The following is a 20,747-nucleotide window of genomic DNA, read 5'->3' on the forward strand; positions in this document are numbered from 1 at the left end:
CACCTCCCTCATAACGATCCTTTGCTCGTCGTGCTCGGTGTCGACAAGTACGACGTCACAAAAGTACTTATCGATACCGGGAGCTCGGTAGATATCATCTTTCGCGAAACCCTCGTAAAGATGGGGATTGACCTCAATGACGTCAAGCCTTCTACTCGGACCCTGACAGGGTTCAACGGCTCGTCAGAAGTGATCGCAGGCACAATCCGCCTCTCGGTTCACGCATGCGGGGTCACCCGGACAGTCAAGTTTTCTGTGGTCGGTTCCAAAGCCCCTTACCACGTTATACTCGGCACCCCATGGCTGCATTCAATGCGAGCAATCGCATCAACGTATCATCAGTGTGTTAAGTTCCCAGGATCAGACGGATCGATCAAAACTCTGAAAGGCGATCAGCAGGCCGCGCGTGATCTCTTGATCGCCACGGTTAAAATCCAGCGCTCCCAATCACTTGTCAACTCGGTCTCTCCTCCCACGAGCAAAGTCTGCCCGCAAAAGGAAGAGGTTCTCGAAGTACCAGTTGACGAGTCGGATCCGAGCAAATCAGTCCGAGTAGGCGCATTTCTGCCCGACGAAATGCAGCAGAAGATTCTCGAGTTCCTTAAGCAAAACCTATCCACATTCGCCTGGACAATGTCTGATATGAAGGGAATCGATCCAGCTATCACGACCCACGAGCTCAATGTTGATCCCAACTTCAAACCCATCCGGCAGAAGAGAAGAAAGTTGGGACCAGAGCGATCCAAAGCAGTCGCAGAAGAAGTCGAGCGTTTACTCGGTGCCGGCTCAATCACTGAAGTTCGTTACCCGGAATGGCTGGCCAACCCGGTGGTTGTTAAGAAGAAGAACGGTAAATGGCGCGTTTGCGTCGATTTTACCGACCTCAACAAAGCATGTCCAAAGGACAGCTACCCGTTGCCTAGCATCGATCGCCTAGTCGAATCAACGGCCGGCAACGAGATGCTGACGTTCATGGACGCCTTCTCGGGCTATAACCAGATCCTGATGCACCCAGACGACCGGGAGAAAACCGCTTTCATCACTGACCGGGGAACTTACTGTTATAAGGTGATGCCATTCGGGTTGAAAAACGCCGGGGCAACCTACCAGAGGCTCGTTAACAGGATGTTCGCTGACCAGTTGGGGAAAACAATGGAAGTTTATATCGACGACATGCTCGTCAAATCCCTCCGAGCCGACGACCACCTAGCACACTTGAAGGAATGCTTCACCATCCTAAACAAGTACGGGATGAAGTTAAATCCCGCAAAGTGCACGTTTGGCGTCTCCTCGGGCGAATTCCTTGGTTACATCGTCACGCAACGAGGAATAGAGGCTAACCCGAAACAGATCTCAGCAGTCCTGAACCTCCCCAGTCCGAGAAACTGCCGCGAAGTTCAGAGACTAACAGGACGCATCGCCGCCCTTAATCGCTTTATCTCCCGATCTACCGACAAGTGTCTTCCCTTCTATGATCTCCTCCGAGGGAACAAGAAGTTCATCTGGGACGATAAATGCGAGGACGCGTTCGTCCAACTCAAACAATACCTGACGACTCCTCCCGTCTTGGCCAAGCCAGACGTAGGAGACGTTTTGTCTCTCTATATCGCCGTTTCCTCGGCAGCCGTCAGCAGTGTCTTGATCAAGGAGGACCGTGGCGAGCAGCGTCCGATTTTTTACACGAGCAGACGCATGACCGGCCCGGAGACCAGATACCCAACCCTTGAAAAGCTGGCTCTGGCCGTCGTCGACTCCGCGAGGAAATTACGACCCTACTTCCAGTCACACTCTATCGAGGTTCTGACCGACCAACCGCTCCGCACCGTCCTGCAAAATCCCAACAGAGCCGGCCGGCTGACCAAGTGGGCAATCGAACTGAGTGAGCTCGACATTACGTACAAATGTCGAACAGCCGCCAAATCTCAAGTCCTCGCCGACTTCCTTGTCGAACTCACGCCAGATCTTGCACAAGACCTCGATATCCCGAGTCCCAATTGGATTCTTCATGTCGACGGATCATCAACGAGTAAAGGATCCGGTGCTGGAGTCCAGCTTCAATCGCCAACAGGAGAACTCATCCGCCAGTCTTTCAGCTTCGGCTTCCCGGCCTCTAACAACGAGGCAGAGTATGAATCGTTGATCGCCGGTCTTCGTCTCGCCCGAGCCGTCAAAGCCAAACGCTTGAGTGCTTATTGCGACTCGCAGCTCGTCGCTAGCCAGTTTAGCGGCGACTACGATGCTCGCAATGATAGAATGGATGCGTATCTCCGAGTGGTTCAGGAGCTCGCTAGGGAATTCGATTTCTTCGAACTCACCAAGGTTCCTCGCGGAGAGAACGTTTGCGCCGATGCCTTAGCCGCACTCGGGAGCAAACTCCACGATCAGGTCAAAAGGACGATACCCATACATCGGATCGATCGACCGAGCATCGATTCTTCCTCCGACGAAAGCTCTCTCATCGCTCCAATCTCTGCAACAACTCGACGATCCGCAACCGATCAAACCGACACTGAGATGCCCGATCGCGACGATACCTCAGTCGATTGGCGAGCCGAGTTCCTAGATTATCTCATACGAGAAGAACTGCCGAGCGATAAGTGGGCAGCGAGACGCCTGAAGAGACGCAGCGCCCACTACGTCGTCATAAACGACGAACTTCACCGAGTGACCGCGAACAAGGTTCTCTTGAAGTGCATCCAGGGCGATGAAGTACGCCGAGTAATGGCTGAAACTCACGACGGAGCAGGAGGAAACCACTCGGGAGGCCGAGCACTCGCCCTCAAGGTTCGAAGCTTGGGATTCTTTTGGCCATCTATGAACACTGACTGCGAGGCATACGCTCGTCGGTGCGACAAATGCCAGCGTCATGCTCCGAGCATCCACAGCCCCACTGAGCTGTTGCGGACATCTGCTGCCCCCTATCCGTTCATGAGGTGGGGGATGGACATCATCGGGCCAATGCCGAACTCACGCCAACGCCGTTTCATCCTGGTCCTCACCGACTACTTCACTAAATGGATTGAAGCTGAAGCATTCTCTCAGATAACGGACAAGGAAGTCCGCACTTTCGTCTGGAAGAACATCATTTGCCGTCATGGTTTGCCATACGAGATCATAACGGACAATGGCTCTCAGTTCATGTCCGGAAACTTCAAAGAGTTCTGCAACAAGTGGAATATCCGCCTAAGCCCTTCGACTCCTCGCTACCCGCAAGGAAACGGACAGGCGGAATCCTCCAACAAAATTATCATCGATGGAATCAAGAAGCGACTCGACCTCAAGAAAGGCCATTGGGCCGACGAGTTGGACGGCGTCCTCTGGTCGCACCGAACGACTCCCCGCGGTGCGACTAAATCCACCCCTTTCTCTCTTGCTTACGGGATGGAAGCAATGGCCCCCGCCGAAGTTAACGTGACGAGTCTTCGGCGCGCCAAGATGCCACAGTTCGTCGAGCTTAATAAAGATATGCTCCTCGATGCCCTCGATGAACTCGAGGAAAAACGTGATCAGGCGCTTCTTCGGATCCAAAATTACCAGAACCAAATCGAGAGCTACTATAATAAGAAGGTAAAAGCGCGCCCTCTCGAGCTCGGCGACCTCGTACTCCGAAAAGTTTTCGACAACACGAAGGAGCTCAACGCTGGCAAGCTAGGGACCAATTGGGAAGGACCTTACAAGATCACCCGAGTCGTTCGACCAGGCGTCTACCGACTCGAGACTTCCTGCGGAGAGGCAGTCCCACGAGCCTGGAACTCGATGCATCTTCGCCTCTTCTACCAATAGAAGCGCCTCATCTTTTTCTCCAAGCGAACGACCAGCAGGTCACTGTTCGCTTTAAAAAAAAAAAAAAAAAAAAAAAAAAAAAAAAACCGAGTAGATGCACCTAACCGTCACTTCTACTCGTCCGAGTGAATGCGCTACTACAGCCACTTTCACTCGGTCAAACGAACTACGAAAGGCTTGATCCTCATCCGAGGTACGTAGGCATCCCTTCACAGGGTCCAGCCCCAACCAAAACAAAGTCCAAACTTTTTTTTAGAATGACCAACAGTCACCTTTCCCCGAACAAACGATGCCAGCCCCTTTATCAAGCGGAGCACGAGCACTCGCCCAGCTAAATCGGCTGAGCCTTGATCGGGTATCAGCCGAAGGGAATAACAGCCTTGCGTCACCTGTGCGTCGTGCATTGACCGGCTATCCAATGGAAATTTCAGACCAAGTCTGATCGAAGGACGACGGTTTGGCCGACCAATAGTTCTCTCGATCACTGCACTGCGTCTTGAAACCTTTTCCTCGGTAATTCAGTAGAACGATTAGAGTTTCTTTGTATTTACTTGGACGTTAGACTTGTAAAAGCTTCGTTGGATAAGTAAAAATACGAACGAACAACCATCTCTAATTTCTGTTTCTATCTGAAAAGGAGGGAACTCGCTGGCAAATGCGAGCAACCATCCGGATTATTCCATTTCTCGGTTATAGACAAGTGGATGATTTATATATTTCTAAATTAAGCGATTTACGGAAATATATGAGGAAACATTTGCCTAAAAATAAAACCGAAGGCACCAAATCCATACAACAAAGGCCTTAGCCGAGAAAAGGAAATAAGTTTTAGACGAACAAGGCCGAAAGGCCGAAAAACGGATACAACAAACATTTAAAGTCATCCCGAGACAAGGGGATCTTCCTCGGAGCGCTCCCCGCTCACGCCAGAGCCTGACACTTCAAGCGACGGCGAATCGGTGATATCCACCGTCTTGATCGGCGTATCGGAGATCGGAACCTCGGAAGCTGGCTTGGTCGTTTCTTCGACCACCGGAGCATTTTCCGGAAGGATGGCGTCAGGGTGAGCTGGCGACTGGACGGTTTCGAGAAGGCTCTTCGACGGTCCTTCGGATTGATCCTCTGGTCCCCTGAGTGGAGTGCGAAGAGCCCTGGCAGCCTCAGAGTCGAGCAAGTCCATGTTCGACCCGTACTTGTCGACTTTATCCAATATCTCTTGGATGACGAACCTCGACTCGAGCACAAGAGGGGACAAAGAGAGGTCCTTCTCAGCAAGATCGTCTACGACCAAACGCTTCACCTCCGCGTCGTAATATTTCTCTTGCTCGGCATAGGTATCGATATCTCCTTGAGAGATGCTTTTACCTGTTGCCTTCATCCCTTCAAGACAACGTCTCATTCCGCGAGCCTGTCCGAGCATACACCTCGCATCCTCAAAACTGTCGCGACGAGTCTCCCGCTCTCGAATCCTCTGGAAGCGAGCAGCAGCCTTTCCGTGCATCACAGCCATCACTCGGATCCGCTCGTGAGTAACCTCATAGCGGCGCGACTCTCGGAGACGATCCATCTCCTTGGAATGCGCTATGGCAGCGGCAGCCCTCTCTTCCTCGAGGATCTTCTTCTCGTCTGCCAACTTGGCTTTCTCTTTCTCGAGTGTCTTAACCAACTCCCGGGCTCGCTTCAGCTCCTTGTTCATAGCCGTCTCCTTCTGGAGGAGCTCATCCCTCATGGCCTCTTCCCGGATGACCGCATCGTTTTTCTTGCGAAGCATGACCTCTAGGGCTTGCGTCGCTTCCCTGGTGTTGTGTCGCTGCCTATCGATCACACCATAGGTCCTCTTCAGCTCCTCGTCGTACTTACGGACGACTTCATTCCAATCCCCTTGGCTCTGCAGCACATCAAAGAGAGAGTGAGACAACCAAGTTAGGAAAAAGACGAGGAACGGACGAAACGCAAAAACTATCCTTACCTTAACCGAAGAACCGGCGGCGGCGGTGTAATCGTCTTGGAAGACGAGATCCTTGACGAGTGGGAGATGCTTTCTGCTCCCCCGGACTTGGCGGACAAAGCGAGCACAGTCCCTCTCGTTGCAAACAAGAGGAGTATCCCGCTTAAAGATAAAGTCGACCTTGTCCGGACAAAACCCCTGAAGGTCCTTCGGCACAACGTCCTTCTCCTGAGCCTTCGGAGCGGACCTGCTTGATCCCCCGGCATCTTCGCGAACCGCCGCCTTTGGGAGAGAAACGGCAGCAGTCGGGGCTCCCACGGTCTCCTTCTCGGGCGCCCCCTCCTGCCCCGAGGATCCGCCGTTATTCTTCTTTTTGTTCTTTTTCGACTTCTTCTTCACTTTAGAAGAAGTCTCTTGATGCTCACCCGCTTGACCGCCACCGGGAGATGGATTCGGGAGAGCGTCGTCTCGAGAGCCGTTACTAGGCTCCAAGGCTTGGAGCTCCCCTTCCTCCACAGAAGAAGGTCGAGCCTCTGCGAAATCCTTTCGCGCCCTTTTCTTCTCCGACCTGGCACCCCCACCGGTGGAAGTCTCCTCGGTCTGTTTCCCCTCGGAAGAAGCGCCTTCCCTCTCTTTTCTCTTGTTCCCCGTTTTCCTCACGAGCTGAGCCTCATCTGACTCAGTCGCATTAGGTTCCTCGAGATTAGGTGAGTTTGCGTTGGAGTTTTGGTCCGGCTCCACAAACCCAAGTTGCTTCCCAACCACCAAGCTCAGATCCGGCAATTCCCTCATAACTCTGGCCCGATTGATCTCCGTCTGCTCGGCCTTGTTGAACAGGTTGATTCTTTTCGATTTCTTGGTGATAATCGGAACAGTATCCGAACGCCAAACCTCTGCAAGGACAAAAAGGGGGGGGGCGACTTAGGATCCCTGAGGAAACCGAACAAAAGGAAAGGAGGAGAGACTTACGTAGTCTAATCCGATCAGCCGACCTGCGAATCCTCCCGTACGAGAAGTTCTCCCAAAGATCTTGCCTTTGAGACGCGACGATCCGAGCACTCTCCAAAAAATCTTCCTCGTACTCCGCGGTATTCGAGTGAGGGACTGCCAAAACAAAAGGAAAAGAGGCGGTCAGGAGCACGAAACGGTAAAAGACTAGGAAACACTCTATACCAAATTCATTGTTCCAAAGAACACGGTAACCGGTCTTCAGCGGCTCCTCGAAAGCCGAGCGATCGGACTTGACGTAAAAGTACGATCGCTGCCAGTCGTTCGTCTTGGACGGATAGCCCGTTACCACATTGTAGTTGGGACGTATCTTTAGCGACAACAGGCCCTGATTGATCTTCACCGAAACCAGTTCCTCGAATGCTCGGACACTGAGAGCGGCACCGGCTTCTGCCCCAATCACCATCAGCGCAACTGCTAGGCGCCAAGCGCCATTTAAGAACTGGCTCAGAGCAACTCCTCGGCGCATCGTGTAGGCGGTGACGAGTCGAGGTATCGGAAACCATAACTTCGTATCATTCTCGAAGTACGACTCATATACGCACTGATATCCCTTTGGGGGAGACCACGGTCGTTGGTCCTTTGACGGGATTATGAACGTAACCCCAATCGCCTTGCTCCTCTTCAGCAGCCTTCTCACCGACCCAAACGTAGACCGCGTCGGTAAAACGTTTCCCCAATCCTGCCCTTCAACTACAGAGGGACGAGCTCGTGTCGGGTCAAGCCTGCGCTGCTCCTCGAAAATATTTCCCGGATAGAAGCAATAGGGAGTCATCCCGTCATCAGGAGAGCCATTGCCCCCATCATCATCCTCACGAGCCCGAACCATCGCCTCCGAGACGAGCATACGCTGCTCTCGGGTCGTGTTCTCGGTATCCATCATCGCCTCGCGATGAGTTGCCTCTGCACTATCTTCAGATCCTCGGACCCTCTCTAGATCGCTGACGGGATCGACGGTACTCGCGGTCATCTTCCCCTTTTGTTCTCGAGAAAATCGTTTGCTCGTCGACATACCGAGTAAAAGAACTAAAACGGAGAGCAAAAGCTAGAGAGATAAAAGATAGAGAGAGAAAGTACCTGACAACTGAGAGAAGAATGAGAGAAATCTCGAGGGAGGTCTCTTATTTATAGAGAGAGGGGAGGCGCCTCATACGAGGTGCCATCATTAACCCTAAGCGGGCCTAATTGGGCCTGTCGGCAGGCTCGCGCGTCATCCTCAAACGCGACCTTTCGGATTCTCGCCGAAAACCCTAGTGACGTTTCGGCTTCTCGATCAAAAAACCAACAGCGGTTCGATTTCACATCATGGGCCAAACACAATCGATTTATCGGTTTGGAAGGATTCATCCGGGACACCGAGTATACGGCATTCCGATTGCTCGTCCAGAGAAAACAAAAAGAAATCTCTCCGCCAGCGGCTTCTCGACGGAATCACGGAATCAGAAGATCAAACCTCCTATTCTTCGAGCCCTAACTCACTAATTCGCTGCGATCGATTGCTCGACTCGACAACGAACTAGGGGGGGACTTACTGTTGGGGATGAATTGTCATCATCCACAAGGCCCAGCGAACAGGAGGCCCATTTCTGACATCTAAAGGATAGTCGGCTCGAAGCCGGCTCCAAATGAGTCGCAACTCGGCTCATGCCTCCTCTGATCAGAAGACGAGCAGCCGAAGGCGCCGACCAAGTGGCTCGGGCCGAACAGTCGTCCCGATTGGGCCTGCAAGTCAAAAGGCCCATAGTAAAAAGGATGAATTAGGTCAAAACCGACAGACCCAAAAGACTATATAAGGAGTTGAGGACAGGAAGGAAGGGTATCACCACTTAGAGACACAGACTTGCGGCCAGATTAGGGTTTCCTTTATTCTCTTTGTATCTCGCCGCTCTCTTGTACTTCCGGCTAGGAGCTCGCCGAGCATCGACTAGCCGGCTTTCTTACTCTTGTACCCTCGTTATTCCGACTCTAATAAAACGTCTCTGTTCATCCCACTCTTGAGTTCTTCTATTTTCTGTTGACCAAACTCACCTTAAACATAAGTTCTCAAAGAAAACATCAGCTTCACATGTTTACACCTTAATACGTTTATGATTATTGACATGACAAACACATGGATGTAGACAACAACATGCCACACACACGCATCATCTTCATCAGTAGGAAGATAAAACACATATATCTCAAGGGACCTAAAGATATATGTAGAAACGATACACATACACACATAATACACATGAGGAAGATAATAATAAGAGGAGAAAACTAAGATCGCTATGTCATACAAACCTTGAAGTGCATGAGGAAGATTCATCATCGTCATGAGGACGAGAAATCCTAGAACAAGTGTGATTAACTTTGCGTTTGTCTTCTTCATCTCGTTTGCCTTTGTGAATATTAACGAAGTGTTAAGTGATTTGGTTGATGTGAGTGGAGCTCATTTATATACAAGACTTATCTATACATACTCTCATATGTAGGATTTTCTGAAATCAGAAAAAGTGGAAGCTAGGGTTTTCCGACAATTCCATAGGCAAGACAAAAAGCAACTTATCATCGGTAATTGTTTATGCCAGCGAGAAATAATATAAAATGAAATAAAATCATTTCAGGCAGCAACAACATTCAGAAATTGGTCAAAACAAATTAAGAAAAAAAAGTATGAAAGCAGAGAAATAAAAATAATCAACAATTGGTTTTGCCATCTCTGTACAAATAAGCTATCTGGATAAAACCATTTAGATCATATACTATTTCATTCAGATTGGATATATATATATATATATATATATATATATATATATATAGTACATCACAAACCGATCAAACAATTCTCTATGGCAAAACGATTGAATTAACTTCTTTTGTGAAAATAGCATTTTGTATGATGAAATATTGTAATTTATAGAGAGCATCCCTATTCCTAATGGGAGAATCGAAACTAAAGAACTTAAAATAATTAATCAAGAAAGTCGGTAACCGACATGGAGTATAAATTAAAAAGACAAAGATTTCTCTTGAAGAATTCAAGAAGGCAAGGCATGGGGAAGTTTTCATGAGTTTAAGTGCCCAAAGTGACATTGAGCCTAAGTTAATAATAAATCTTTGCTTAGTGCTTAGGGTTTCTAAATAAAGTATCTACTTTTGTAGTTCCAAAAATCTTTTAAACCGTGGGTTTACTGAAAATGCTTAGTTTGTACTAGATTTAACTAATCTTGTACCAAAAAGTATACTATAATGTTAATTTCTTTACGTCGAATTTGATATATTCTTTTTGAGACACGAGAGCGGGTCCTCCGATTCAATCCTTGTGGCCTTGTTGTGGGTGTGGATGCCACTTGAAATTAAGAATTTAATTTTTGTCTTTCAGGGCATTATATATTTCTCAATCGTTAAACTAATTTTAGTATCTCTTACGACCTAATATCATCATTATTCAAGATGACAAAACACTGAATGTCTACTCACTTGTAACCTTTTATTCTTGCATATTCAAGTGATATGATCAATACAAATAAACAAACTTGAAGAATTGATATGGCTGCATATTGAACCGATCCGATCATACTCTCCGTCGTATGGCTGGAGGAGTATTATCTCTGCTAGATCTCTGGTTAGCAAAGGACTAATCAAAAGGGTGGGAACAGGATCTTCTATCTCAGTATGGAATGATCCATGGATCCCATCCACTCGCCCGAGACCAGCAAACAAAAATCTTCACACTAACTACCCAGATCTTACAGTGGATTCTTTAATTGATTCAACTACAAGAACTTGGGATTCGCAGGCACTTCGGACTTTGGTAGATCCTCAGGATGTACAAATTATTGAAAGTATACCGCTTAGCAGGAACCGATTGGAGGATAGGGATGGATGGCATTTCACAAACAACGGAAAATATACGGTGAAGTCAGGATACCAAGTAGAGAGAGTTTATCCTGATAAGGAGAAACCATTAGCAGTATTTGGACCTTCAGTTGATGCTTTGAAATCATTTTGCTGGAAAGTAAGATGCCCACCAAAGCTTAAACATTTCCTATGGCAATTGGTATCAGGGTGCATAGCAGTGAGAAAGAATTTGCAGGCAAGAGGGATAAAAGGGGACATATGTTGTGATAGGTGCGGCGCTCCCGAAGAATCCATAAATCATGTGTTTTTTGAGTGTCCACCAGCGCGTCAGGTATGGGCTCTTTCGCAGATCCCTTCCAGTCCAGCTATTTTCCCTTATCAAGGTCTTTTTACAAATATGGATTATTTATTTTGGAGAATTGATCCGAAGATGGAAACTTATCAGTATGCTTGGATTCTATGGTACATCTGGAAAGGAAGGAATAATAAGGTTTTCAGTAACTTAGATGTGGATCCGAGAGATACTTTGAAACTGGCAGAGACAGAATCAACACTTTGGATGGAGGCACAAAACGCAGATACACAGAATTTGGTGCGACAAGTTGAGGTAGTACCACAGACGGCAATACCAGGACGTTGGTGTTTCATAGATGGTTCGTGGAAAGACAAAGACAGTTTCTCCGGCCAAGGTTGGTATAGTACTTTAGAAGGTTTCGACAGTTTGATGGGAGCACGGAATGTCAGAGCAAGTCTTTCTCCCCTCCACTCGGAGGTAGAGGCTCTGATATGGGCAATGGAAAGTATGAAAAATTTGCGTCAGTTCAGGGTTACGTTTGCAACGGATTGTTCTCAATTGGTAAAGATGGTTTCGGAACCAGAGGAATGGCCAGCTTTTGCAAGTTATTTGAAAGATATAAAGACCCTTAAAGACGGTTTCATCAACTCAGACATTATTCATGTACCAAGACAGCAGAATATGCAGGCGGATCGACTAGCACGTAGTGCCAGGACACAACCGTCTTTTGTTGTTCACATGGATGCAGAGTTGCCGGCATGGTTTTCAGCGACCGGATGAGAGTGTGTTTGTTTTTCTGCTGATGACAAAAAAAAAAAAAAAAAAAAAAAAAAACTTGAAACCTTACAAACATTTAAAGAACTTACATAAACATGATATTAACAGCCGTAAGGCCCATAGGGCGTCTAACTTTTTGTTCAAAGTTTTCTTTTATGTTTTTGTTGTCCAGTATAATCCTTACCCATTAGATCGACAAGTTCCTCTGAATACAGTAAATCAAGCTTAATCGATGCACCTCATAAACGAGTTATCACCGCCCCTAAACCATTTCAGACTTGTAATATCTGATGAGTAACATGAGGAAGAAGAATATGGTAATAAAGTATAAATGTTCTGGTGGTCTTGAGCTTCTATTCATTGGACAAAATCATAATATCTTGGCTACTTACTTTGTAGCATGATTGAAGAGTGGGCCAGTAATCTTTTTTATGGACAAAGAGACCAGTAATCCAGGACTAGATCTTTGGTCTTTCAGTTTAACTAATCACGTGGACAACTAGAGCCTAAAACCAGTAGAAGAATTTCACATTTTGAACAACTCAGTCCACATAGGCCCAAAAAAAAAATCATTTGCTGACACGAAATGGTTAGCTTGTTCATCATCTCTTTTCCAAGATCCTTTAATTGAAGTCCAGTGACTCAATCAAACCCAACATAATTTAAGGTTTGACTGGCTACCAAGTAACATGTCAACAAACCAGGAAGCTAAGATAACATCAAAGATGATTTTATTATTGAAACAAAACACAAAAACACTCAAGAGTATAGACTGTCTCCATCTTAAATAGAAATACACCATCACTATTTAAATAAACTCCGGCGACTTAAAAACCAACTGAATAATCGCCGGAAAATGAGAAAAACAAAACGGGGAAGTAAAGAAGATAGATGATAGGTTAAGCTAATAACCAAAACTGCAGTGGTGGATTTTTTTTAATTGGCTGCTCAAGCTTTAGTGGCCGGGTTAAGCTCATCCCAAGCTTCAATCCAAGTCACCATAGCATCAGCAAGCTTGTCAAAGTAAGGGTCAATGGCGCTAAGCTTCTCCTTCACCATCTTGGACAGCTCAATGTAGCACTGTTGAACCGTTACAGCTTCTTTGGAGAGCTTTGCACTCTGGAAGAAAGGAATGATGTCCTCCTGCCAGAAAATTCCCTTGTATTCTTTCTTCAGGTTCACAAATGGGTTGCTTGCCTTGCTGTGGTAAATGTAAGGCAGACCCGTCTTCACTCCCAATCCCAAATGGTCACAGATTACCTGAAAAAACAGAACCATAAGAAACCAGTAAGTATTCACATATAAGTCCCAACACCGCTAAGACTATGTAGGAGAATGGGAATGTAAAGTACCTTGACACACCATCCAGCCCACATATCATCGTAACGACCAATAGGCTGACCATCACCCATGAGACCAAAGTACATAGCCGGACCAATGAGGTCACGGTCAAAGGCCAAGTTCATGCCACACATTGGGAAAAGTGTTCCCTTTGGGATGGTCATGACAGCATCCACATACCTTTTACAGTGATGGCAATTTAAGGAATTATTAGCTAATTAAAATATCAAAAAGAAAATGTAGAAAAAAAGATGTTTAAGTAACAACCTTGTGTTCCTTTCCTTGGGCTTAACGAGTTGGGTAGGAGCATCGTAATCAGGGATGTTGAGCCAGAGACCGTGAGAAACAGCAGTGGAAACACCCTCACGGAGACTGAAAGGGTATCCACGGACGAAGTCAGCACCTTCACGGTATGGGTCGTACAAGGTGTTGAAGAAAAGTGGAGAGGATGGGCATAGAAGGTTCTTGATGTGTTGCTCAAGAGCGTTCACTGCTTTTCCAGATGGATCCTTAGCAACCTGTAAAACATGACAACAAACAAAAGAATACATTAAAAAAAAATTAAAAATTATTATTCAAATCTAGCTGAAGCCATAAATAAAATAAAAACACATGATGAACAACACGTTACACGTGATTAAACCACCAACACATTATGAAAGTAACATCAACGCTACAATCATGACGTAACAGAAAACTCAAATTCTTGGACAAGCCCCCACAATTCCTTAAACAGAGGAATTAAAAGTTTGGACTTTTCTTTGCCTCTGTAATAAAAAAAAAAACGTGTGACAGACAATGACATGCAAGAATCTTGAGAAGCTAACTGATATGACATAGATAGATTGGTCCAAACAACAATGTCATCATCACTAAAACTACCAGATCATTACAAAAGCTGAACTATACAACTGCAGTATAAAAAAACAGAACATGAACCATTCAAGCAGATGTGTGTATAGATCTAAGGTCAAAATAGAGTTTGTCAATAGTTTGAGATCCGTTAAATCTACCGACACTGTAACAAGATCTCGCAAAGACACAAAAACAGAACATGAAAGCAGATCTATAGATTCAGACAAAACAGAATTTTGAGTGTGGGAAAGCTTACGAAGCAATCGTCGTCAATGGTGAAGATATACTTCTTCTTAGACACCATGTAGCCGAAGCAGCGACAAGCAGAGTCCTTGAAGGAGATGCACGAAGCTTTGGGACCGAGGATTCGGTTAATGTCGTTCCTGTTGTAGAGCTCGTAATCGAACCCTTCAGGGACAGCAATGGTCTTGGAAGGATCTCCGTCCTGGACGATGATCAGATGGTAAGGCTGGAGGAAAGGCCTCCACATCTCGAGGAAATCGAGGTTACGGATCGTCGGGATCACGATGTCGAGCTCATCTCTCAGCAGCGCGGCGTGGTTCAGTGGGATTCCTACGGTATTAGCCGGTTCAACCATGATTGAGAGAGAGAGAGAGAGAGAGGTTTGAGATCGGCTTTACGTTTGAAAACTGAGATATGGACTTTGAAGACCTTCTTCGCTGTGTGTTTTATAACAGATCCGGCACGTGAGAGGTAACTGTGTGAGTGTTGACACGTGGTTGATAAAGACTCGTTCAATGTCAAAAGTCTTTTCTATTTTGTCTGTTGATGTCCGTTTTCTATGGGAATTTGTCTTATTGGTTCACAAATATCTCATTCTTTAATTAATTTTTTTAATTAATTACCAATGTTTATCAAGAGAATATATTTAAGGTATTAATCTCCGGAAAATTAAATGTGAATCTTCTTTAACAGATACTACTTTTTAAGAATATTCATATTATTCAAAACATTATTAGTTATCAGTTGATATTTCAGTATATACAATACTTTTATATTTTTTTCCTTTATATTTATCTGTTTTCATTACAGTTTTAGTTTGAAGTATGTGTCAAAGTATTTATTATTAAGATTTAAACGTTTAAATGTTGTTAAAAACGTTTAAATAATAAATTATTGTGATTCGTGTACAAAAATAATTCAAAAATACAAATATTCACAATCAAATTAATTTCTAAAATTACATTGATAAATCTTTTGATAATTTAATTTGATTTTGTTAAAATTACGATAGGCACATAATTTTGTTTTCGTTTAAGTGAACTAGTGATATTTTAAATGTTTGTCGTTAATGTCTTTTGTACCTATATCAGTTTAAAAGTTTTTTGAGTAATTGAAAAGTTGAAAATACATATATTAGGTTTGGCTAACGCTATAAAGGATTTATTTTAGGGGTATCAAATAATTTTTGTTTATAATTTTTCTTGTTTGGTTTAGTTACATTAACATAAATGCATCCACTATTGTGTATGCGTTTTTAACAAACCAAAAAAAGGAGTCGTGTGTGCTAGCTAGCGAATTAAAAGATGGTGGATACAAAACCGAACAATAGTTAATACTTTTTGACCGGAGTGTAACATCAACAAAGGTGTTAATTAGCATGCAAACATAGGCCTTGCTTCTTCATGCGAAAGATTAATTAATTAAAAATGTATTCTACTTTACGATAAAACGAAGGAACATTTGCATGTGGGATACCTTAAGTTATATTTTAAGTTTGACATTCCTTTTAGAGTTTAGCCAAGTTGGTATAAGCTATACACAGGATACAAACTGTTCACTAATTCTTTATATTATCATGTAGAACTCCATAGCTTTTAATGGACTACAATATTATCAACAAGTATATATATATTTTCTTGTTTACATCTAAAGAACCATTGAATTTTTTTTATTTTTTTTTGAGAAAGGGCCTTTAAGAACCATTGAATTATTGGAAATTGATCATAAGTCGTGGAGCCTCGTTGATGCACGTTGCATATAATCATTGCATGCATCGTGAAAAAAATTGTTCTAAATCCGTATACATTACATGAAAATCCAACTGGAAGAACAAGAAAAACGAGCAAGTCAGGTAGCTAGAGAAACGCATACAATTCGATTTAACCAAAGCATAATAACAACTAAATATCAGAAATGGATCCAGAACGGGCTTTAAATTTATGAGCTGGCCCATTTTGGATACATGCCATTATGCTTTTTGGTCTGATGGGTTGGACTTGGTATGATGAAGACCCATTACAGAGATTGTGCCACGACTGTTCTCCAGTAGGCCTGGTCATTTTACCCGGACCCGAAGACCTGACCCGAAACCGACCCGAAAAAACCCGGTCCGGGTAAGAACCGACCCGATCAAATTACCCTATCGGGTCTTGTTGTAGAGGATCCGCGGTTCTTGGACCCGACCCGACCCGAACCCGAAATCCGGCGGATACCCGAATTAATAATATAAATTAAATAAAATGAATCAACGGGGAGTCCAAGACGGGTTATTTGTCTACATAGCAAAGGGATCAGCCACTAGGAGACAACCAACTATTGTTCTATCTCGCATAATTTAGTATATATACACATTTTAATATAATAAAAATACAAATTTTAAATAAAATGTCAAATATTTTTGGATATATTAATATTTTCAGATTTGTTTTTGTATTTTTAGGTATTTTCTAAGTTGAACCCGAACCGAACCCGACCCGAACCCGACCCAGAACCGAACCGATAAATTCTAGTTACCCGAATGGGTCCAACTATATAAAACCCGACCCGACCCGGACCCGGTACAACCTGAACCGACCCGGAACCGAAAATTTAAAATTACCCTATCGGATCTTAAACTCCTAGATCCGAAAGACCCGGACCCGAAAAAACCCGGCTCAAACCCGACCCGAATGCCCAGGCCTAGTCTCCATTGACGTAACTATTCTTGTAAAACACTCGTATGATATTAGCATGCTGAATATATCCGTGTTGTAAAAGGTTGCTACTTATTCGTCTTCATAGATTAGGAAGTTAACAGTAGTATGTTATCAATCTAGCTATTCAGGTGGAAAATAATGTGTCTTCTCAAAACAAGAAACGGTATTAGGCCAAAAATAATGTATAGCAAAAGTCTCCGCATTGTTCAGGGACAAAAAAAAATTCAAAAACTCAGCAAGCAAGTAAACAGAGAGGAAAGCTTTTAAGGAAGACAAGAGATCTTTTAACGTTGGTTATGAATTTGAGAGCTTTTCTGGAGATGAATCTAGATAGCTTTTCAACGGACCCCTTGAATTGCTGCAGCAGATGATGATGCCTGAGAACCTTCCTCGGTTACCTTGTTTGACTCGATTGTACTTATGACGTTTCCAATGTTATCCTAACACAAACCAAGATAAAACAAAAAAAATTGGGTTCAGGAGATGTAATGTTTTGGATTGATAAAAAAAGGTGATGTTTTGGTATTTACCCGCCAAGTCGCGAGCTTAGTTCGTAGTGATTGCCATTGCTTTGACCCAAATTCACGCTCGGAACAGCGGCTGAAAGATATGAATCATACCATCAAGTTATGAGTGTGCATACATAGACATATCTTTCAAGTACAAGAGTTTACACTGATGGGACTTGCCTGACAATGACAACTTGGTTCATCTGATCCATCTTACAATCGATCAGCTTCGCAGTTATCGCCTTCACGATCCACAGTTCAACCTCCTCTTCCTTTACCTGAAACACACAGAAAACAGTAAGCAACTCAAAAAGATAACCAAATATCTCAGAGTTCCCGAGTCAGCTACCTGTAGAGTGTCTTTGATTGAGACGTAAGGTATTTTGCCAGATTCATCTGACGCTAAGTCAACTAGTGACAACAATCTCATCTTCGTTACACAATCTTCATCGACAAGTCCTACGAAACACCAGTTCCAGAAATAAAGGATTCCTCAGGAGAACGTTTTTTTGGAAAAAAAAAAGGCAGTAAACTGATTTACGATTTAGTACCATAGCTTTGCAGACATTCAGCATTTGCAGATTGGAACTCCAAGTAAGCATTCAGCCTCTGAGTAAGAAAGATCTTAAGTAGCTGGTAAACAGGTGCATACTTAGCATCCTTCTCTAACTGTGCTACGGCTGGCAAGTCCAACAAATCACACTGCAATTACAGAATCCTTGATGAAATATACAATAAAGGACACATCTTACACATCCCAGTAAAATCATCATATGCTTTTACGAACTATGATACCTGGAAGATGCTGGAAGCCTTGACAAACTCAATAACTGCACGCACAGCCTCCTCCTTAGCTTCATCAAGAGCATCCTCAGTGGAGAAAGTCGCTAGATACTTCGTCGAGAAGTTAAGAGATTCTTTCACCAAGCTGGAAACATTGATAGACAAAATCATAAGGATATTGTTATACCTCAAAAGGAAACCAGGGGGAGAAGGTTATGTTGCAGTACCTTTTGTTTTCTCTCAGCACATTAGCAATAGCAAGGAAGAGTTGCCTCTGATCTTTAGTGTCAATGTTCCACTCTTTCAAGAAGTTGTCAATCTTCTTAAAAGAAGGAACTATGTACTCAGCAACCTTCCCTTCAACAGCCAGTGTAAGAGCTTTCATGTAGACTTGGAAACGAGCATACGGGTGGTCCAGAAGGTTATAGAGATTGAAGAGGCTAAACAAAAGACAAAAAAAAAAAAAAAAACAATTGAGAGGGATGTAATCTATAAGTAAAACATGTAACATATAAAGCTGGAAAGAAGCATACATCTTCAAGCGAAGTGAAGCTTTGTCAGTCGGTTGCTGAACAACCTTAGAAGAGATAGCTTTCACCATTTCAAGAACATCATCGGTGCTATTCGCATTCTTGACAAGGCTGCAAATGATGGTGTAGGTACACTCAAGATCTGAATCAAAAAGATACAAACAATGATGAGATGATGAACATACAAAAAGATAGATGAGCCATAGTGGGAGACAAACCTTTCTCAGAGATCTTGGAAGATACCAATTCAGCAGAAGTGACCATTAACGAAGCTAACTCCAACCACTTTCCTGCTACAATAGACTCCTCAGCCTCCCTACATAGCCTGGTGATTTCTGGCTCTGCAGCCTATAATAGTAGTATAGGTTCAATTTATCATTTTGAACGATTGCACAATCTATTCTAGGCTAACACTCAGATCTTCGAAACGAAATGGCTTATAATGGTGTTGTGGTAGATACCTCGGGACCAGCATCAGCCCAGGCGAGCTGGGAAGTGAATCGGACGACGGCGAGAAACGGATCTTCTTCGGAAGTGGGAACAATCGTCGTCATAGCTTCTTAGCTCTGCTCTCTTCTCTCGGCGGCGCTGATGAACAAAACCCACGAAACTATAAAACTTATTCCAGCAGCAGCCGAGCAGAGAGAGACGAGACGAGACGGAGGAGAAGAAAGTAGAGAAACCCTAATTAACATTTTATTCTTCTCCGGTTAAGGTAAACCGAAACCGGATCGGGTTCACAAAAATTAAACGGTTTTAGTTAACCAATAAGATAATCCAACGGTCAGGATTCAGCTTTTAGTTCACACTCATTAGAGCAGCCGTGTTCCGCCGGATCGTCATCGTTGCCAACCTCCGGTTTGGTCGATCTGAGTGTTATGAATGAAAACACACAGGATAAGTAGATGGTGAAAATGTTATGATTCAATGCCTGTGCTGAGCATTGTTTGTTTCTTTTGATGATTATTTGGTTTGTTTATTTCTTGTAATTTTTAGAAAGAAGAAAAAAAAACACAACGTTTTGAAGATTGTCTACAAGCACACAAGAAGAGATCAAACTCAAACATTCCCCTCCATCACAATGAATCACACAATGTTTTAATTGATGGAGGACGATAAATAGCCACACATTTTTTTTTTTTGATGATTTACAAATCGGAAGGAGGCAACAGACAAAAGCAAACTTCATTTCTTTGGAGAATCAGCAGAAGCACTTGGTCCACCAAAGAGATAACCAAGAGAAGATCCTCCACCAGGAGCAGCATGAACCTTTGTAGACGGCCTCTCCTGTTCTCATCCATCATCATCATCATCATCCAAACCAACACACACAAAATTTCCCAATTTTTCAAATTAAAAATTTCAACTTTTCAATCTCAGAAATGTAAACATAGTCTAATCCTTTTACCGTGAGGAAGTTGCCACAGTTTTGGCCTTCTGATCTGAAGTAATTATTAGGACTTCCTCTAACACCTGCAGGTATCTTCTTATTCTCAGTGACCGTGGTCGTCGTGGTCGTTATCGGTCTCCCTCCAGTTCCATCTGTGGTAGTTGTGGTGGTTGTCGTCGTTGTGGTCCCCATTGTTGCCGCAACGGCCGGAGGAGACTCGCCGGAACCAAAGAGGTAATCGAGAGAGCTTTGGTTAACACCGTTGTTCACTCCTCTTGCTTTACCCATCGACAGAGATCTGAAGATTTGAGAAATATGTTTCCAAGTTTGTTTCAGTCAGATCGGATACTTCAGAAAGATCTAGATAGGATATGTAATTGAGACACTAAAGACATGTATATGTAATGAGACAGATCAAAAGGAATGGTCTTTTACCTCTTTCTAGTTCGTAGTGTCTTCTTCTTCTATGATTGGCTGCAAATCTTTAGGAAGAGAATCAACAAATGGGAATAGTGGATGTTGCACAGTGAGAAATGGAAAAGAAAAAGTCTTCCATAATGGGCTTTTGTTTAAAGAAGCCTCTCTTATTTTTCGAAGGCTTTGAAAGTCTGGTGGTTTATGGACTATCTTACCATTTATCAAAGCTCTCACTTTTTTTTTTGGTAAAATGCAAAGCTCTCACTTACTAGTAGGTTAGTGGTGGTTCTTCTGAACTTCAGTTTGTTCATTAGATATAAATTTAT

General features: G+C 44.0%; 4 protein-coding genes across 6 annotated transcripts; all 4 read right to left on the reverse strand.

Annotated features, from left to right (window-relative positions):
• Nucleotides 1-4,641: 4,641 nt before the first annotated feature.
• LOC130495071 (meiosis-specific protein ASY2-like) lies at nucleotides 4,642-7,751 on the reverse strand. 3 transcript variants are annotated; one of them, XM_056986083.1, is made up of 3 exons: nucleotides 6,905-7,751; nucleotides 6,701-6,835; nucleotides 4,642-6,624 (listed from the first exon to the last, which is right to left on the reverse strand). In XM_056986083.1, exons 1-3 carry the CDS (start codon nucleotides 7,749-7,751, stop codon nucleotides 4,664-4,666), a joined length of 2,943 nt encoding a protein of 980 aa, XP_056842063.1. In that variant the 3' UTR covers nucleotides 4,642-4,663. The 3 variants fall into 3 exon arrangements, with proteins under 3 accessions (XP_056842063.1, XP_056842064.1, XP_056842062.1); XM_056986084.1 differs by having other exon boundaries at nucleotides 4,642-5,671; nucleotides 5,753-6,624; nucleotides 6,701-7,751; XM_056986082.1 differs by having other exon boundaries at nucleotides 6,701-7,751.
• A 4,620-nt stretch (nucleotides 7,752-12,371) lies between these two features.
• Nucleotides 12,372-14,522, reverse strand: LOC108856322 (UDP-arabinopyranose mutase 1). The gene is made up of 4 exons (XM_018630096.2): nucleotides 14,110-14,522; nucleotides 13,266-13,516; nucleotides 13,010-13,178; nucleotides 12,372-12,917 (listed from the first exon to the last, which is right to left on the reverse strand). Exons 1-4 carry the CDS (start codon nucleotides 14,449-14,451, stop codon nucleotides 12,606-12,608), a joined length of 1,074 nt encoding a protein of 357 aa, XP_018485598.1. The 5' UTR covers nucleotides 14,452-14,522; the 3' UTR covers nucleotides 12,372-12,605.
• Nucleotides 14,523-16,958: 2,436 nt separating this feature from the next.
• LOC108856478 (uncharacterized) lies at nucleotides 16,959-19,283 on the reverse strand. The gene is made up of 10 exons (XM_018630288.2): nucleotides 19,076-19,283; nucleotides 18,833-18,962; nucleotides 18,618-18,756; nucleotides 18,312-18,524; nucleotides 18,097-18,229; nucleotides 17,853-18,003; nucleotides 17,651-17,760; nucleotides 17,482-17,579; nucleotides 17,323-17,392; nucleotides 16,959-17,232 (listed from the first exon to the last, which is right to left on the reverse strand). The coding sequence occupies exons 1-10, from the start codon at nucleotides 19,166-19,168 to the stop codon at nucleotides 17,131-17,133; spliced, it is 1,239 nt and encodes a 412-aa protein (XP_018485790.1). The 5' UTR covers nucleotides 19,169-19,283; the 3' UTR covers nucleotides 16,959-17,130.
• Nucleotides 19,284-19,614: 331 nt separating this feature from the next.
• On the reverse strand, nucleotides 19,615-20,599 carry LOC108857541 (protein SPIRAL1-like 3). The gene is made up of 3 exons (XM_018631530.2): nucleotides 20,440-20,599; nucleotides 20,023-20,302; nucleotides 19,615-19,901 (listed from the first exon to the last, which is right to left on the reverse strand). Exons 2-3 carry the CDS (start codon nucleotides 20,290-20,292, stop codon nucleotides 19,800-19,802), a joined length of 372 nt encoding a protein of 123 aa, XP_018487032.2. The 5' UTR covers nucleotides 20,293-20,302; nucleotides 20,440-20,599; the 3' UTR covers nucleotides 19,615-19,799.
• Nucleotides 20,600-20,747: the final 148 nt, after the last annotated feature.

Source organism: Raphanus sativus, chromosome 5 (assembly GCF_000801105.2).
Source record: "Raphanus sativus cultivar WK10039 chromosome 5, ASM80110v3, whole genome shotgun sequence".
Taxonomy (NCBI): domain Eukaryota; kingdom Viridiplantae; phylum Streptophyta; class Magnoliopsida; order Brassicales; family Brassicaceae; genus Raphanus; species Raphanus sativus.

Bases quoted from the DNA above. Each gene is read 5' to 3' on its own strand.
- LOC108856478 (XM_018630288.2), bottom strand. From the start codon at position 19,168: ATGACGACGATTGTTCCCACTTCCGAAGAAGATCCGTTTCTCGCCGTC. The intron at 17,580-17,650 runs GTAGCTGACTCG...TGTGTGTTTCAG, and splicing joins CAATCAAAGACACTCTACAG to GTAAAGGAAGAGGAGGTTGA. The intron at 17,393-17,481 runs GCAAGTCCCATC...CATATCTTTCAG, and splicing joins AACCAAGTTGTCATTGTCAG to CCGCTGTTCCGAGCGTGAAT.
- LOC130495071 (XM_056986082.1), bottom strand. From the start codon at position 7,751: ATGTCGACGAGCAAACGATTTTCTCGAGAACAAAAGGGGAAGATGACC. The intron at 6,625-6,700 runs GTAAGTCTCTCC...TTGTCCTTGCAG, and splicing joins GGCTGATCGGATTAGACTAC to AGGTTTGGCGTTCGGATACT.
- LOC108857541 (XM_018631530.2), bottom strand. From the start codon at position 20,292: ATGGGTAAAGCAAGAGGAGTGAACAACGGTGTTAACCAAAGCTCTCTC. The intron at 19,902-20,022 runs GTAAAAGGATTA...GGATGAGAACAG, and splicing joins ACTGTGGCAACTTCCTCACG to GAGAGGCCGTCTACAAAGGT.
- LOC108856322 (XM_018630096.2), bottom strand. From the start codon at position 14,451: ATGGTTGAACCGGCTAATACCGTAGGAATCCCACTGAACCACGCCGCG. The intron at 13,517-14,109 runs GTAAGCTTTCCC...CATGTTTTACAG, and splicing joins CCATTGACGACGATTGCTTC to GTTGCTAAGGATCCATCTGG. The intron at 13,179-13,265 runs GTTGTTACTTAA...TCACTGTAAAAG, and splicing joins CCCAAGGAAAGGAACACAAG to GTATGTGGATGCTGTCATGA.